Source organism: Lygodium microphyllum, chromosome 11, assembly GCF_053477565.2.
Source record: "Lygodium microphyllum isolate KBCC chromosome 11, Lygodium_microphyllum_v1.1.10, whole genome shotgun sequence".
Classification (NCBI taxonomy): Eukaryota; Viridiplantae; Streptophyta; class Polypodiopsida; order Schizaeales; family Lygodiaceae; genus Lygodium; species Lygodium microphyllum.
In genome coordinates, this window is record NC_141145.1 from 100,688,743 (window position 1) to 100,704,331 (window position 15,589).

At 39.3% G+C, this 15,589-nt stretch overlaps 1 protein-coding gene across 2 annotated transcripts in view; it reads left to right on the forward strand.

Moving 5' to 3' along the window:
• The window catches only part of PEX22 (peroxin 22), a 36,354-nt gene extending 21,482 nt beyond the window's left edge, over window positions 1–14,872 (forward strand). For both annotated transcript variants that reach the window (XM_087687916.1, XM_087687915.1), the window contains exons 6-8: window positions 13,406–13,471; window positions 14,147–14,248; window positions 14,376–14,872. In XM_087687916.1, coding sequence (XP_087544042.1) covers window positions 13,406–13,471; window positions 14,147–14,248; window positions 14,376–14,489 — 282 coding nt within the window. In that variant the 3' untranslated portion in view covers window positions 14,490–14,872. The remainder of the gene's footprint in view (window positions 1–13,405; window positions 13,472–14,146; window positions 14,249–14,375) is intronic.
• The last annotated feature ends 717 nt before the right edge of the window (window positions 14,873–15,589 follow it).

Below are 15,589 nucleotides of genomic sequence, written 5' to 3' on the forward strand. Positions count from 1 at the left end.
GGGATACTTGGAAGCTTATGTAATGAGTGTCATGCCACTTGTCTCCTCTCTATGGCTTTTCCTTTTGGGTTGGGAGCTATCAAGAGTAAAAATAACTAAATTTAGTATGTATTGTCAGATATTGAACTTATAGTTAACCAAAAAACGGGTTTCACCCTAGTGAAACGTGAATCTCTGAAACCAATGAAATGTTTCGATTCGTTTCACGTAACGAAGTCATGAAACAGAACATTTGATGTAATATTTTTTAGTCTTAAAAAATGTTTCTTGGGGGATGATTTGTCTTGAACGATCCTACAAAATGTTTCATTTAGAGAACACATTTCCTTTGGTCTTGTTTTTGTTGTCTTGCCTATTTTAGTATGTCAGTCAGTCATCTCCAGCTTGTGAGCTTTTGTCAGAGTTTGGTAAGAGATAGAGGAGCTTTGTCACTTCATTCAGCATTTGTATGTGCTTGCATTTCTTTTTCAGGTGGCTGCCATTTTAGGGTATTTACTGCAGGTTGGCTAGATTCTAGGGCCAGTCGGCTAGTTTTGGCTGGTTGCTTGCTGTAGGTTGGCCATATTTAGGGCTAGTCGGCTAGTTTTGGCTGGCTGGCTGCAGGTTGGCCAGATATGGGGGGTGACGGCTATATATATTGCCCCCCCCCCCCCCCCCCCCCCCCCCCCCCCCGGGCCCAAAGTCACTCACAACATTCTTCTTCTGCAGATTTTAGCACTTTATCTCCCGTTCCTCTTTGACATCGATGCTGCCATTCATCTCAACCTGATCTGGTGCCCTCATTGATGCTCTGGGCTGTGTGTTGGGATTGATCAGTCCACATCCTTGTATTAAGCATTCATTTCAGTCGATGCAGTATTTCTTTCTTCATTTTCTACTCTCTTTCTCTCTTTGCCTTCGTGCCTTCGTGTTCCTTCTTTCGTTGCGCACTCTCACATGGTTTCAGAGCCCACTTGAGAGAGCACAAAAGAGAGATTAGTGAGTAGGTGATGGGCGAGGTCAATCGTGACGAAGTGGGCAAGCGGGCGTAGATCACATGATAGTCTGGGCGTAGATCACATGATAGTCTGCTCCCCTTCCCATAGACTGACGTTCGCATGCATAAGCACAACAAGAAATTTTAATTGAAAAATTGGGGATTTTTTGGGATTTGGGGAGTTTTATGGAGAATAGGACAATTTGACTCAAAAATTGCAAATTTGGTGCACATTTGCTCGGGAAATTTGGTGCTTTTAACATGTTAATAGTAAATTTAGCAAGGACAATCCATATGTAGAACTAGAGTACTCTTGTACCACGCATTACCTGTTGGTCTAAAAGCTTGGCACCCTTTTGGTATTACTTTAGATTTCTCATATATGCTTGAAATTGGTTACAAATGGCTGGTACAAGAGTAGCTTAGTGCCATTTATAACCAATTTCAAGCATATATGAGAAAGTTACTAGTTGTGATACTTTTTTAAAGATATGTTGTAATTAGAAAGTAAACAAATGCAATAGATAATTGATTATGCAAATGAACAAAAATCTACAACTTTTTTCTATGTTGTGTTGTGACATACTCATTCTAAGCTTGTTCTAGGCTCCCTAAACAATGCTCTATGAAAATAGTTATTAAATTATTGTGAGGTAAAACTATATTTATTGAAAGGCCATATTTCATTTATACGTTTTCTATGAACATTCTATCCAATTTTAGAGTTTTTAGATCAGATTGGTTGGAATAAACTTGGCTATCTTGGTTACAATAAAATTCACAAATATACTCTCCCATCTTCCTGATGTTCTTTTATATTTAATCTTTTAGCTTTATTGACGTGACATCTATATAGTCTAGGATATTCTTATAATTTCTAGACCAATGAAGTTGCATCTTAACAAGACTTTATGTCACAGGGATGCAAAATTTTAATGTTTCGCTTGGCATTTTGGCTTAGATATTAATGAAATGTGCACACATGAGGTATAGGAGTAATGTGAAAGTTAATTTAGTCATAATGATGGGCCAAGGATGTTGAGATGTTAGTGTGTCAAAGGCAAAAGTTGTAATAGGTTAAACTATTCAAGTATTAGGTGGTGTCTCATGTCAATTTTGGCTTAGGGCATTTAATTGTCCAATAAGAGTCAGTGGTGACACTAGAAACTAAGTATTAATTAATTAATTAATTAATACTAGTTTAATTGGCCAATAAGAGTCAGTGGTGACACTAGAAACTAAGTATTAATTAATTAATTAATTAATACTAGTTCAGGGGTCAATTAAGGCATATGACCACTTGGGAATTAAAATGGCCTAGCCAATTTAATTGTGGATGGGCACATTTAATTTTTTGGGGAGGGCCAGTGGCCAAAATTAATTTTTAGTATTGTTAATTTGAAAAAGTAAGTAAATGGGTGAAAAATCTAATTAGAAGGTTGCCACTCGGCAAAACTTGCCCATGCAAGTGAGGGAAAGGCTATTGGGGAATGACTGAGCCTCGTTTCAGCATTGTGGAGCTTGGGAGAGGAAGAGAGAGGGAAGTGCTACAAATTTTGAGCCATTAGTGAGTAGCCTAGCGATTGGAGAATGGCAAAGAGCTACCACTAAACTGATTAGGAAGCCATTGGAGATGTGTGATAGTTCTTGTAGGTTGTCTATAGGCAAGCAACGATAATTTTGGGGTCCACAAGGGTAGGCGATTGCATATGGGGCTCCTATTGATGGTGGGCTGTAGTCATTCAGCCATTTTCAGCAAGGTAACATCAAATTTGAGCACTTTCTTGTGATAGAAATTAGAGATTTCTCTCTCCTCAGCTTTCTCTCTCACGTGCAGTCATTCCCTTGGCCTTTCTTAGCCATTCACAGTAGATCTCAGCCATAGAAGGTGAAAATAGAGCATTTGTTGCTGTACACCCTAGTTTATTGTAGAAATTAGGGTTTGGCAGCCATCTTGGGTCTTATGTTGAAAAATTGAAGGCTTAGTACTTAAAATTAGGTGTTAGAATTTGAGGAATTGCTAGAGGTTTCAGGAAGCCAGCCATCCCAATTGGATTTGGGGCTAGATTTGACTAGTGAAGTGTCAATTGAAGGCCGATCCATGGGTGAATCAAGGGGCCAATTGATAAGAAGGCTTTTTAGTTGTTTGTGACTGCAAGAGGTATTTGAAAGTGAAGAAGATCAAAGCAATCTTAGTATATTGCATCGAATTGCAATATAAGTTAAAGAAATATTGGAAGGGGCATCTGTTTTGGGACCAATCGAGAGTCTACTATCGAAAATTAAGTGGTAACATTTGTATTTTAGTTTAAATGAATTTATTTACTTGCTGTAATCAGTGTATAATTAGGTGATTACCACCCATTTGAAGAATAGAAGGTTGGTTTCATGGTTCCATTGTTGGGATACCATCAACTTCGTTGAATTGGTGGGCCCCTAGTAGCCGATTGGAAGTTAGAAGCGTTACTTTAGTATTGATTATAATGAGCTAAGCATTATAGCTATAATGCCTTTATATAGTAAAATGAGATCAAGCAATGATAGATGCCTCTCAATCTGAAAATTCATGTAATGAAGGGAGAAATGCAATACTAGAGCTTGGACAAGGCATGCAATTGCTAATAGATAGATTAGTTAGCTCATGAGTGAGTTTAGGTGTAGTTTAATGGGTTGGGCACACCAGGTTCTTTTGTGCATTTTTTTGCACATGTTTTTGAGGAAGTTTTGCCATTATTTTTATGGTCAACTTGATTATTTTATTGGCCTATTGTTGGGTGTAAAGTCCCTTTGTCTCCGTCAACGGGCCTATTGTTGCGACGTGACTGGTAGGTCAACGGACCTTGTCATGTCATTTTTTAAAGTCACAAAATTCGTTTTTTTTCTCCAAAATTCTCCTTGAATTTCCCCTTGGCCTGTCTGGGGTTCGTGCGTGTAAGCACAAAACTCACATTTGTGCATATTTATGCCTAGAAATTTGGGGCTTTTCAGATTGAATGCTGCTCATGCAAAATTGAGGCATCTGCGTCAGAAATTGCAGACATTGTGTGTGTTTGAATTGGGGATTTCGCCAAATTTACTGAAATTTCACTCTTTTGAGTGAAATTTCTCAACATTGGACCCATAAAATTTAGGGCTTTTGCTGTATTGGTGAAATTTTGTTTAGTTGAGGCAGATTGGCTAACATTGGTGCACAATTGGACCTGAGAAATTTGGGGATTTTGCAAAATTTTGTGAAATTTTGCTAATTTTGCCCGTTTTATGCTTTCCGGAACCTGTATTAATGCAATTGGGGCAGATCGGTTAGTGAAATTTTGGGGCTTTTGCTGAAATTTGTGGATTTTGGCAAAATTAATGCGTGAAATGCACTTTGGGAATATTGCTGAAGCAATCTTGTGGTTATAAGCAGAGTGATTTGAGCATTTTTATCTCCCGCTTGTGTGATTTTGGAGAAATTGCAGAGATTTCTTGGTGATTTGGGTATTAGAAGTTGATACGAGAACATACATATGCAGTACACATGTTGGACAGCTCCCATTGAGTTGATGTATTGCTGATTATTCATGTTGCAGCAGTCTTAGTGATCATTTGCAGATCTGGGATTATTGCAGATGTATTTTTGATGATATTGCTGAAGTAGGAGTTACCTGGCAGTGATGTATGCATTTAATGTTTGCTGAAATTGCAGTCATGCTGTTGAAAGTCATTCGCTCTACTGCTGTACATGTACTTGGACTGAATCTTGCTATTATTTGCTGAAAAATTGGGCTAAAATCAGCTGAATATTCAGTCATTTTTTTCTGTCATAAATTGCAGCATTGAATTTCTGGTTTATTGCTGAAAAATGGCTGCAAATGCTTCTAGCAGCAGTGACACTAAATCCCTCTTTGAAATCAAGAGGTTTGATGGCACTGGCTTTGACTTGTGGAAGGATAGGATACAAGGCATTTTGTTTCTCAAGGACTGTGAATATGCTCTCTTGAGACTAAGCCTGTAGCTATGACAGATGCGGATTGGGCTAGACTTAATAAGAAGGCCATTGCATACATTAAGATGGCAGTATCTGATGATGTACTTATAGACATCAAACGTCTTGATACAGGTTATGCTATATGGAAAAAGCTTAAGGACACGTATGAAAATACAACTCGTGTGAATCAAGTGCATCTTATGTGTAAACTTGTGAACATGGAGTTGGATGAGTCTAAGCCAACATCTGAGCATTTGAGTGCTTTCACAGGGGTTTTGAGTTAGTTTTGCAGGACTCTAGTTTGGTATCTTTCAATGATAAATTGAAAGCTATTTTCTTATTGATGACTTTGTCTGATAGCTGGGAATCTTTGGTTGTGTCACTTAGCAACAACCCCACTTTGACTTTTGATGGTGTTAGAGGTTCAATTCTTAATGAAGAAATCAGAAGAAAGTCTAGTGGTGAAAGCAGTGGCTCAGCTTACCATGTAAGAGACGGGTCTGAAAAGAGGGGTAATGCAGCCAAAGGCAAAAGCAGAAGCAAAAGGAAGGGCAAACAACAGGATGTCACATGCTATCAATGTGGGCATAAAGGGCATAAAAAGTCTGATTTCTGGTACTTCAAGAAAGAGCAAGAAAGAAAGAAACAACAGGGTAAGAAAGAGAAAGATGATAAAAAGGATGATGATAGCTTTTCCTCAAAAGAAGTTGCAAAGACAAATGTTGCATCTAGAATCTTATCAGCAATTAGTCACCCTCAAAACCCCTCCTTCCGACCGCTTAGGTTACGCATGCGTTCTACACTTCGTGTTTTGTTTGCTCTCACTGCATCCTTGGATTTAGAGTTGGATCAGATGGATGTGAAGATTGCTTTTCTTCATGGTGACTTGGATGAAGAGCTGTACATGAAGTAGCCAAAAGGATTTGCTATTCTAGGAAAAGAGCGTTTGGTTTGTAAGTTGAAACACAGCTTATATGGGTTGAAACAAGCCCCTAGACAATGGTACAAAAAATTTGATGCCTTTATGCTCAGCTATGGATTTAAACGCAGTCATGCAGATAACTACTTATACACTAAAAAGGCTGACGATGGAAGCCTTATTGTGTTGGTTTTATATGCGGATGACATGGTGATAGCAGGACAACATAAGATTACTTTGAATGCTCTTAAAAGGCAGCTGAGTTCAACCTTCTCTATGAAAGATTTTGGGGGCAGCTGAACACATTTTGGGCATGTGCATTAAAAGAGACAGAGGGTAGTGTTTGTTGTTTCTCTCACAAGATTTAATATGGCTGATGCTAAGCCTCTTGGTGTGCCTTTACCGCCACATACAAAGCTTAGCAAAGCTGATTGCCCTAAGGATGATGCAACTGCTAGTGCCATGAAGGGTATACCTTATGTATCGGCTTGTGGATCTTTGATGTATGCCATGGTTGCAACTCGCCCTGACATTGCTCATACAGTGGGAGTTGTTAGTAGATTCATGTCTAACCCTAGCAAGCCACATTGGGAACCAGTGAAATGTATCTTTAGATACCTGAAAGATACACAAGAAAAATGTATATTCTATGGAAAGGGTATACTAGAGAGTCAACGATTTTGTGATTCGGACATGGCAGGAGATCTTGACACTAGGAAATCTACCAGTGGGTATGTTTTTACTTTGGTTGGTGGGGCTATTTCCTGGTGTTCAAGATTGCAGAAAATTGTGGCACTGAGTACTACAGAGGTTGAATATATTTCAGCCACCGAAGCTTCTAAGGAAGCTATTTGGCTTGGCCGTTTGGTCAAGGATTTTGGTCTTTCTTTACGTACTCCAGTGCTTGGTTGTGATAGCTAGAGTGCAGTATGTCTGGCTAAGAATGCCATGTTCCATGCACGTACCAAACACATAGATGTTCGGTATCACTTTATACGGCAGGTGTTGGATGGTGGTCTTGTCACACTGACTAAGGTCAAAACCCAAGATAACCCTGCAGATGTTCCCACTAAGTATCTTGCAAAGGCTTAGCATGAGCATTGCATTTGTTTAGTGGGAGTTGGTTAGCTTAAAGGTACCACTTCGGGCCTTTAAGTGGGAGGTTGTTGGGTGTAAAGTCCCTTCGTCTCCATGTAAATAGACTTACGGGTGTGAACACACCCTTAATGTACCCTAACATATAAATACATTCCTTTATTCTTTGTGTACCATCACAATCTGGTACACCTATCTCTGTGTTCACTCTCTCTAACTCTCAGCTTTGCTCTTTAGCACGCCTTGATCTTGCACTCCATTAAGCACTCTCCTCTTCACCTACGCCAACTAAATTAATCTAGATACTGACATATTTTTTGCCTGTTAATTCTTTGGTCTCCTCCTCATTTATTTATCACTTGTAGACTTCCAAAGTAGGTCGTGTTGGAGAGAGGGAGTTGATGCCAATGCTCGTATAGCCTAGTTATATAATTGGTCCAAAGGCGGGCTGATGTGATCCAAAACTTGGCATATTTTTAGCTTATTTATTCATTGGCTCTCTCCTCTTCATTCACTCATTACTTGTAGACTTCTAGAGCAAGTCTTGTTGTAGAGAGGAAGCCAATACTAGTGCCCACATAGTTGGTGATTTACTCTTGTACATGGCTGTCTCATGACTTGGTATATGGAATCCATTTTTTGAGAAGATTCTTGAGTTCTCCCTTTGGAGTGTTCTTCCGTTTCTCTTTTTTTCCAGTCTCTCTTTCTTTTCTCTTGTCTTGTGCAGAAAATACTGTTGCCCAGCTTGCAAGAACATTAAATGCAAACTTTAGAGAGGCAAATTACAAAAATGTAGAGTGAGTTAGCATTAAATGCAATCGTATAGAATGTAGAAAACCTAAACATAGTTTGCAATACAAAGGTGCAAATGGTTAAAGGCTGAAACATGTAGAAAAAAACCAGAAACTAGTCAACCAGGCTGCAAGAAATAGAGAAAGACTGATCGACAGTAAAATAGTGTGAGAGTAGACTTTCCATAGCAAAAGATTATAACAAACCTTTTATATATCAATTGTTATGAAGATATATTGGCTCAATGATTCCAAATTAATTTGATGCTCATGTACTTTGAAAGGCAATTTGTATTATTTAAGTGTTGTAAAATATGATTAATGTTTATCTTTCTATTTAAGAGTGGTTGATGGCCAAAGCACCCTATAATTATACTTGGGTTGTCATTGATGAGATGCCCAAGAGAAATTAAAAGTTTAGTCGAGCAATCAGATTGACCAAAAAACTTAGATGACTAAGACTTTTACACTCAAATAGTCACTAGAAGCCCATATATAAACCAAATGCTCATGACCAAAGAAACAAACCACGAACTGGTGAACCTATGTAATGAAGCTCTTCAGAAGCTAAATTGAGTGTCTCCTAAAATTTACAAGGTTATGATTTTTAGAAGTTGCTCAAATGGAAATTTTGTTTGCGCCAAAGGCTTCAGAATTTCTCAAGGAATAATTTTGTTTTCAGCAGCTATCACAAATTCTTAACCATTTGAGAGATTTTTAGAGTAGAAGGTTTGGAAGCTTCTTTCTCTAGAAAAGCTTGAAAAGTGACATGTGACATCTAGAATAGGACATGTGTCATTTTGAAGAGACAAGTGTCTCTATACTGGTAATTTGTAGACTCTACTTTCCATCTTTGAGCACCTAAAACCCACACGTATATATTGGAGCTCTCTCTCTTTGTTTGGAATAAACTCTAATGCTGAAATTTCAGTCACATGCTTTGTACTCTTCTATCTATCTCTCATCCAAGAAGCACTTTCTACTTAGCTTGATCTAATTCAAGTACTAATAAAGAAGAAAATCAACTTGCTACTTGGAATTTGCGTAAATTAGAGTTTTAAAATTCTAATTTTCAGAATTGTAGCAAATCAGCCCTTTTGTATATAGTTTAGGCACTTGGTGCTCATGGCTTTGCTTCAATAAATCCTTGTAAAGGGGACTCTCAAAAAAGGTATCGATTCTTTTCTCTCTCTTACTCTCTCTATCTTCTAATTTTCATATCGATAATTGATCGAGTTGGTTAAGTTCAAAGTATTGTCATTCTCATGTTCTTCCCAACGCTTACAAAACAACATCTAGAATCCCAATATGAATGCTTGATACCATGTCAAAAGTTGATGTCACGGTGAAAACATAGAAGACTGCTATAATAGACTAGCCTTTGATAGTGTCTATTGGCTGTAATCTTCTTGATTCCTCCTCGTTTGGCTGATTTTCAGTTGTCTAACCTGATTTTCCCTAGTTGTAGTAGATTTTTGTGATCAGCCTCTCTACATTGCGTATGAACTTATGATCCGTACAGTTTGTGCTGTGTTTGGTCGCACTTTCTTTGTTTCTCTTCTTTTCTTTATCTTCTCATTCTATTCTCTTTAAATGACACCTCCCTGTTGTTCCATTGATGGTAAACTTCATGGCCTTAACTACCTCACTTGGAGTGTTGTCATGAAAGCATGGCTTGTGTAGAGGTGTTTGTGGTGTGTGGTGTTTGGAGCTAGTGTCGGTCCTAGTACTCTAGATCCTAGTTTAGCTAATTGGGACTGTGACAACTATGACAAAGTTGTGCTTACATGGGATTTGGATGATGCGTGTGCATATTCTGCACTTTTTCAACGTATTTTTAGAGAGGTCCTTTTTGTGGTTATCTCTTGTAGGATAGCTTCAAAGATGTGAGACAAGTTGTAGATGTTGTATGAGACTCCATTGACCATGTGTGTAGTGATCCTCTATGGTTAGCTCTAGCAAATAAAGTTCGAGTTGAAGGATACTATTTTACTTTTTTACTTTTTTACTTTATGTTTATAGAATCAACTTTAACACATACAATTTGCGCTTCCAAAGGCTTATCTAATGGGGACTTTGCTCTATAGGGTCCCTTTGGAGTTTGATGGAGTAATTGATGCTTTAAGGGCCTAGACATGCTCGTAGCTAGTGAGCATCACTCGTATGTCCTTGATGTTTCTCGAGCATGAGGCACCCTTCAGGTTACAAGGCAGGCTTCCATCTTGTCATGTTGGCTAGGACAAGGCATTTTACACAGAGAGGTGATTGGAAGATGAAGACGAAGGCCCGATGCCATTACTGTGGGAAGAAGAGCTACTTATACAAGGATTGCAAGAAGTCATCGACTTTGTGAAAGAGGGAGAAGGGGAGAAGGAGAAAGTAGGATACAGACTTCTTCGATGAGTCATCCTTCTCTTTGACTTTGACTTGGCTTCTTTGGCCAAGGCATGGAAGGGCTCTTCTTCTGGCGAGAAAGAGAAGAGCGTGCTTCCCCCTCATTTCGCTGCTTTCTAGTGTTGGTGATGCGGTTATCCTTCATGGTTCTCTAGTGCTAGAGAGGGAGTATAAGAGGGTGGAGAGGTGGGGCATGTGAGCCTCATCTATGCAGGTATGTAGGTGCAACGGATCCAGAGAGGGACTTATATTCCACATTGATTGAATTCTAGCAAGTTTTGAAATCTTGGAGTTGGGATTGACACCCAGCTTCATGATGGGTTGTTTCTTGACAGAGAATAGGATTGACTTTTATTCCTAGCTCACATAAGGGAACACTTTGGTAGTTTGATTGGCCAAAGGCGGGGAATTAATGGTCACATATGCTATTGCCAGGCATGTTTGACAGCCATAGAGAGTTACTATGATGCTTCTCTATTTTCAGGAGTTGGTATGATTGACATCGGCATGAGTTTCACTTCGAGGCACCTTGGTGGTGGCTTGATCACCCATTGCTTGAGTATCCATGGTCTTATTCTAATGGTCATTGTTGTAAGTATTATGATGAGTCATTATCATTGTAATATTGCATTGTACTAGATCACCCATGATCCGAGAGAGGATGTTCATAGACTAGTAAGCTCACGAGTGAGCTTGGGTGTAGTTTAGTAGATTGGGCATAGGAGTTTCTTTTGTGCATTTTTTGGGCACTTGTCTTTGAGGGTTTTTGCCATTCTTATTGCCAACCTCATTATTTTATTGGCCCAAATGTTGGCTGACCTGGTGTATATATTATATATTTTTTGCCTATTTATTCTTTGGTTCCATCCCCATTCATTCATCATTTGTAGACTTCTAGAGTAGGTCTTGTTGGAGAGTAGGAGCTGATGCTAGTGCTTACATAGCCAATGACTCATTGTTGTACACAATTGTCTAATGTCTTGGTATATGGATTCCATTTTCCAAGCATATCTTTTAGTTCTCCCTTTGCAGTGTTCTTTTGTTTCTCTTTTCTTGCAATCTCTGTTCCTTCTCTCTTATGTTGTGCAGTCTTCTATGCTTTCGTTGTTGCATGCACGTCTGACGGTAGCATGGGCCGCAAGTTAATAATGAAAACTACAATTGAAATGTTTGTGCGATTGGCAAATAGTCCTTGGTTTATGCGCTTTTTGAACTCCCCAAAGGAGGGCAACAAAGACAAGAAGAGGAAATCATCCTCAAGAGCTTTGGACATCAAGATATATAGAAGGAAGAGCCAATGTAGTAGCATGACTTTCCAACTGTGGGTAATGAGCATAAGCAAATGATGCTAACTAGGCAATTGATGCATATGCAAGGGCAACTTGGAAGTACCAATCCAATGCTTTTTGGACAACAAGGCATGCATGCTAATGTTGGTCACCCAGGGTACTTTGATGGTGGTTCGGTTTCCCCAGCAATGGTTGGCAATGCTTCAGCCATGGGGTGGCTGAGCCATGATACACATGCATCACCAAGTAAGAAATAGTCACCATTATTCGACACTTACGCCAAAACATTGTGCCCAATCAATATCAATAGATACATGCGAGTTAGTAGATGAGCCACATGGATAAAACAGTCCCAATGACTGAGTGGCTTTTAATTAATGGAAGACATGCCTGACCCCTCGACAATGCTGTGAACTTGGGCTATACATAAATTTGCTCAACTGAGAAACTGCATATTGAATATCTGGTCTCATGTTGCATGAGTAAATCAGACATCTAATTGCTTGCTAATAGAGTTCATGAAGCATCAAAAGGATATCCAGCATCCTCAACAGAAAAGCAAAACAGATTTGCTCTCCCAAGCCAAGAACATGAAGTAACTGTCCAGTGTACTCGGATTGTTGTGTTACAAATTCTTTGGAACTGAGTCATTAATGTGTTGAACACATGTTAAGGGCCAAAAGTTGACTCTTTTTGCATTCCAATAGATGCGTTTTGTGTCTGAAGCAAATATATCATTGGTATTGACAGTAATCTTGCCTGTGATGGACCCTTTACTTTTTGAATTGTATGCAATGAATATGCATTCAATTACCTTTTCTAAAGCTTATGTTGTTACTGTGAATGTAAATGTGTATAAGCAAGACACCCAAATTTCTACATATGGGAGGCAACAAGCTTTAGGTACTTTCATGTGTTGTCGTGACTTTGTTTATTCCTTTGTATATGTTATCTCTATTTGTTACTTTCTGCATGCCACCTGTTTGTTAGCCTCAGTCTGAGTTAGATGGGGACATTTGGAGCTTTGACATTGCTTTTATTGGCCATTTCTGCCCTCTCTCCATTGGGGCCTAGTACCATGCCTCCCCAACTTATCAGGTCAGCCAATTTAGTGTTTTTCTTGCTCGTTTATAGGCTACTGGGCCTTCCGTCCTTCTCATGCCACATTAATCAGCATGAATGCTGGCTTGGCTGCCATGGTTATTTCGTCAGCTATATCCTTATTGTGGGTATTGTTGGCTACTTCTGAAGTTCTGTGGCCTCTTGAAAAATCTAGTTTGTAAAGTTCACATAATTTGTAATATGATATATCTTAGGCTGGTTACACACTGCCTGAACAGTCATGGCGCTTTGAAAAGCATCTGCAGTGTTGATTACTCACTGTCTGTGGATAATATCAACACCAAAAGGTGGTTGGCCCACTGGTTAGGTCTTAGGAGTGCAGGGGCCTGGGGGGATTTTTTAGGGGTAGGTTTCCAAATCCTGTCAGCCAGATATTTCACTTGATAAATGAGCCTTGTCACTATTTGACTTGGGCATGGATGTGAGCCTTGGGTGGAGGATCTCCCCCACTCAAATGTGTCCATTTCCCAGAATGTGGGCCCAATGCTGTGCTGACCCGATGGTGTTATGCTTCTGTTCTTTTTGCACTGCCTCATCTGTCTGGGGCAGTGTGTGACCAGCCTTAATAGCCTACTTCAAGTTTCTGTTCACCCTCTTTAATACCTTGAGTTTGGCTTTTTTTTGCTGTCGGAAAAGAAGAAACTCAGGTCCATGGTAAGGCTCAAGCATTGCTTTACTGGTCTTTTCTTTAGTAGGATGTAATCTGAAGTAGGCATTGGGTAAAAGCGCCACCGTCCTTGCCTGTTGTGCTGTGTTATTGTGGTGATGGGAGTAGAGTTCCTTTGCATCCATTATGTTCATGTTTATATGTGTTGACTGCTCTGTTGCATAACTATTTTCTGCATTATACAGGCTATTGTACTTGCAGCACTGGAAGCAGTTGGTCTCTTCTCACTTGGTGGTCTTAATAAGAACAAGGTGAGAAAAATTCAAGTTGAGGAATATTATTACTCCATTTTGAAAGATCTCTCATGGTAATCAACTGGTTGGCCACACCTATGTTTTCATATTATTTACTTTCCATGGGTGCAACAAATTTTTTTCTTCCAAACAAACGACTATATTGTTTGTGCATGGTGGAGGTGGATTGAGGCCGTGTGTGGGCATGCACTTGTGGTCTTAATAGAAACAAAGTGAGAAAAGTCTGAAGTACTAAATCTCTTGATAATTGAAGAGTCAGTGATACCCCTTTTTTGATAATTTACACTGTAGAATGAAGTGCAACCAATTGTTTTCTGCCACACAAGGCAGTACATCTACATCTATACACGAGAATGTGTCAAAAAAGAGATCTCTGTTTATCTTTCCTTCCCTTTTTTCCCCTATCCCATTTTTGGGGCTTTTTTTTGGGGGGGGGGGGTGTTTTCTTAATACAAACAGGGTGAGAAACCCTACAGTGCAACTTGAGTCCATTGTGAAAAATCTCTTGGTAATCAGTGTCTGCAATACCCATGTTTGCATGTTTTATACTTTCCAGTGGAGTGCAACCAATTGTTTTGTTTCAGCAAAACGCTCTATAGGCATATATGGATGTGTGTGTGTTCTCTCTTCCAAATGAAATGATCCATGGTTAATCTTGTATACCATGGTCAGGTACTATTCTGCAGCACAGAAGCAGGAAAGGCTTCATTTGTGAGGCAACTTGAACCAGACTGGCATGTTGACACTTCTGCAGAGACCATATCACAACTATCTGTATGTAACTTAAGTCTTTGATGGTTGTTTGTAAGAAAAGTAGTGTGGCAGTGACGTCTTTGATTAATGTCAATACGTGGTAGCTTGCCAAGAGTTCTATTTAGTAACGGTTTTGATCTCTTTTCAGCGTTTCATCCGATATGAACTTCATGTATCACCAAACGGACATGCTCATTCAGCATTAAATGTCTTGGGGTCGGAGTCCCTTGAAAGATACTTTGGAATGCTCTGCCCAAATTGATGTTGACAATAGATTCCTGAGATTGGTAGATGACAATATGTTCGTGTGGATATGACACTACCAAATGTGTGAGCTCTGGCTCAAAGGCTCTGTGATAAGTAGAAGCAGCTTGTAGAGAGAGCTGATCACCATTGGTTAAGAAAGCTAGTTTTCTCTCTCCAGATCAAGGCTGGATTCTGGATGCCCTGCTATGTTGTAAAAGACTCCGTAATTTATACCTTTTTGCTATCTGTGATTGTGTTCTATAATGTGGACCTTCAAGCTTCATGGTAGAGTGATGCTTATGCTGCGTAGTAGTCCCTGGTCATGTAAGGACGTCCAATACTCTTTTTGGCTATGGCAGCTCCGTATACAGTGGCTCAGAATTTATTCATATTATGCTACTGTCTCTACCAAAGGGAGCTGAGTGGGTTTGGCTTTTACAGTTAGTTGTGTACTCCATTTGTGTACTAAAATAAGGGAGTATTTTAGTAAAATCATGTGTCTATGAAATGCCAAATCTGATTCATGTTCTGCTTGAATAAGTGCAAAAATCTCGTGTCTCTTGATGCTCATTTTCTGTGATACTCCTTATGTATTATGGATCCAAAAATACATCAATGGATTATGTGTATTATGCATCCAAGTATTCATTAATTTAGGCAAATTTGACGAAAGAGTAAAAACTGCATAGGTGTAGTTTACATAGTCGGCAGGTTCTAGGGGAAATGTTGGGCTTGGTCAGAGTATCTTGCCTTGAGGTCTCACCTGTTTCAAAGGCTGACAGGATCTTTGCTTTTTGAACAGTAGTCCTTGGGCCAAAAAGAAGGAAAAATTGTGCCTTGGGACTTGTCTTATGCTTAGTTTCACTGCATTCTACATGCCAGTCAATTTTGTTGCAAGGTTGTGAGGTCTACCAATAAATAACCCCTAATGTGAATATGATCAAGTTGCTCCTCCAGGCAATAGTTGACAAGATGGTTTCCTTGCTGCAAATGGTAAAATTATCTGGTTTTGATTCTCAACGGTTGGTTTTAGCTAACTGGGTCTATTCAAAGAGTAATGGAAGAAACAAATCTTACCAATATTTGTCCTACTCATTGGCCTTGCTTGATCACAAT